The 2,669-nt window shown below is 45.7% G+C and overlaps 1 protein-coding gene across 2 annotated transcripts in view; it reads left to right on the top strand.

Moving 5' to 3' along the window:
* Positions 1–2,669, top strand: part of LOC101583517 (cytochrome P450 2B4) — a 32,798-nt gene that overhangs the window by 15,435 nt on the left and 14,694 nt on the right. For both annotated transcript variants that reach the window (XM_004648490.2, XM_023708619.1), the window contains exons 4-6: positions 623–783; positions 1,314–1,490; positions 2,105–2,246. In XM_004648490.2, the coding sequence (XP_004648547.1) occupies positions 623–783; positions 1,314–1,490; positions 2,105–2,246 (480 nt within the window). The remainder of the gene's footprint in view (positions 1–622; positions 784–1,313; positions 1,491–2,104; positions 2,247–2,669) is intronic.

Here is a 2,669-nt window from a genome sequence, read left to right as displayed (position 1 = left end):
AAAGACAAAGACAAAGACAAAGACAAAGACAAAGACAAAGAGAAGATCATACCTACCTAATGCCCTTGGACTCACAGTCAAGCTCTTTCTCACCCAAGCCCTGGAGGAGAGACAAGAGGTGATGGGGGGCAGTGACAATCAAGTGAAGAAGTGACTGGGACTTCTAAACTTGCACAAGCAATTGATTGGCCATGATGCACCACCTTTGCCCCAGGGTTTAACTTTCTTAGCTTACAGAGTGGGATCTAGGGCCAGGGATAAGATACAGAATGGGGACCCTCTGCACTGGCTCTGCACTGGTTGGTCTGAATCCTGGCCCCAGAAATGTTTAGCTGGGTTACCTTGGTCAAATCATTTAACCATTAATCATTCATCTATCTATAAAATGGGGAATAATAGAATCACATCTTACTTACAATGTTGTGGGAAAATTAAGTTAAAATAACACAGGAAGGGCTTAAAATACAGCCTGGCACATAGTACTTGTTGATGAGGGTCAGAGTTTATTGCTATTCTTATCTTTTATTGCTGAGCAATAATAGTCACACAGAGTCAGGATAGCAGCCAAATGCTCCCCATGCTCCTGAATCTGTGTCCCATGAGCTGTTATCTTTTTCCCCAGGAGGCCTGGTGGACCCCATATTCCTCTTTCATTCTGTCACTGCCAACATCATCTGCTCCATCGTCTTTGGAAAACGCTTTGACTACAAAGATCCCCAGTTCCTTCGGATGCTGGACCTGTTCTATAAGTCCTTTAATCTCATCAGCTCCTTTTCCAGCCAGGTCAGGGAAAATGATGGAGGATGGGGTGACAAGAGTCACCAGGGGTGGAGGATGGCCTGCTTTGGGTGGAGGGGGAGGAGATGCACTTAGGGTAGGGAGAAGGGTGCAGATGGCACAGAGGGATGAAACCTAAGGGAAGTGGGAGAGGGGGAGCAGGTGTTGAAAAAAAGGAGAGTGAAGAGGATGCAGAAATAAAGTGGAAGAGCCAAAGAAAAAGAAAACTTGGGAAAGAAAGAAGGAAGGAAAAGAGAGAAGACATAAAAGGTAGAGATATATTCTGGGACACAAAAGCGGTGTGTGTGCATGCATGCATGTGTGTGTGTGTGTGTGTGTGTGTGCATGTGTGTGTGCAAGCATATGTGTGCATGTGTGTATGTGTGTTCATGAAGGAGGAGAGAGGTAGACTCAGAGGATAGAAAGGTGAAGATATAGAGATTCCCCATGGAGGTTTGGGACCCAGGACAGCTCCCTCCCTCTGTGATCTGCTAGCTGGGCCCTATGTGGACCTCACTGCCCCTTCTTTCTTGAAGGTGTTTGAACTCTTCTCCAACATCCTGAAACACTTTCCTGGCACACACAGGGAAATCTACAGAAACATGCAGGAAATCAATGCCTTCATTGGCCACAGTGTGGAGAAACACCGTGAAACACTTGATCCCAGCTCCCCCAGAGACTTCATTGATACCTTCCTGCTCCGCATGGACAAAGTAAGATCCAGCAGAGGGGAAGGGATAGGAGGGGATGATCAGGGGGACTGAAGGGATAGAAAGAGGTGGAACAGGAAAAGAGGGAAAGGAAGAACAAAAGTTGGGAAGGAGAGAATGGGAAAAGGGAAGGAAAGAGAAACAGAAGCAAAAAGAAGCTGAAGTGGAAGGCAAGAGATAGTAACAAGAAATTGAAATGGGAAGGAAAGAGAGAAGAGAAAAGAACTAGCTGAGGAAGAAAATCATGGCAAAGGACAAAAGATGCAACTAAATACAAGAGCCATAGAGGATGAAAGAGAATGGGAAGACCAAGTGACACAAGCCAAAGACATGAAGACAGATGGGAACAGCCTGATAGGAGAAATAAAAGGAGAAGGAAGGAGGGGGAGGGGGGGCAGAGACAGAAAGAGACACAGAGACAGAGACAGAGACAGAGACAGAGACAGAGACAGAGACAGAGACAGAGAGAACTGGATGCCAAAGATGGAGAAATGCAAAGCAGGTCAGATTGCCTCAGTTCCAGAAACAGGGAGGGTGCCCAGAGGGACAGACAGACCTTCTTGCAGCAAGGCCTTGGTCCTCCTTGACCCTCCTCTGTCTCCTTGCTCTGGACCCAGGACAAGTCTGACCAGAACACTGAGTTCCACCACAAGAACCTCATCATGACCTCGCTCTCGCTCTTCTTTGCTGGCACGGAGACCACCAGTACAACTCTCCGCTATGGCTTCCTGTTTCTACTCAAGTACCCCCATATTGCAGGTGTGCAATGCACATTCAATAGGCAAGCCCTTGTGATGCTCTTTGGGTTGCAGGGGCAGGGTGGAAGATCCTATATATGACAGGTAACCCTGAGCACTTATGCCATGAACTCTACAGGATTTAGACAAGCTCCTAGCTAAGCCAATACTGGGGATATACAGGAGAATGACAAAATCTGTTGGCCTGTTTTTCTACTGTTTTCTCCTATCACACTTAAAAATTGAACCATCCAACATTTGTCTGTTTATTAATTCACCTGTATACTTACTGACCTCTTATCTACGGTTCATCAAAAAACATACAGGCTTATGCAGTTATATGTAAAAGTTGAGCAAGGCAATGATCCGGAGAATATTTAGTAGATTCTTTAATCTAGCAATTAATTGGAAAGATTCTCACCCTGACTAACTATATATACTGATA

Source organism: Octodon degus, unplaced genomic scaffold, assembly GCF_000260255.1.
Source record: "Octodon degus isolate 3935 unplaced genomic scaffold, OctDeg1.0 scaffold00418, whole genome shotgun sequence".
NCBI lineage: Eukaryota > Metazoa > Chordata > Mammalia > Rodentia > Octodontidae > Octodon > Octodon degus.
Note: the sequence above shows the minus strand (reverse complement) of the source record. Positions and strands in the feature narration are given on the sequence as shown.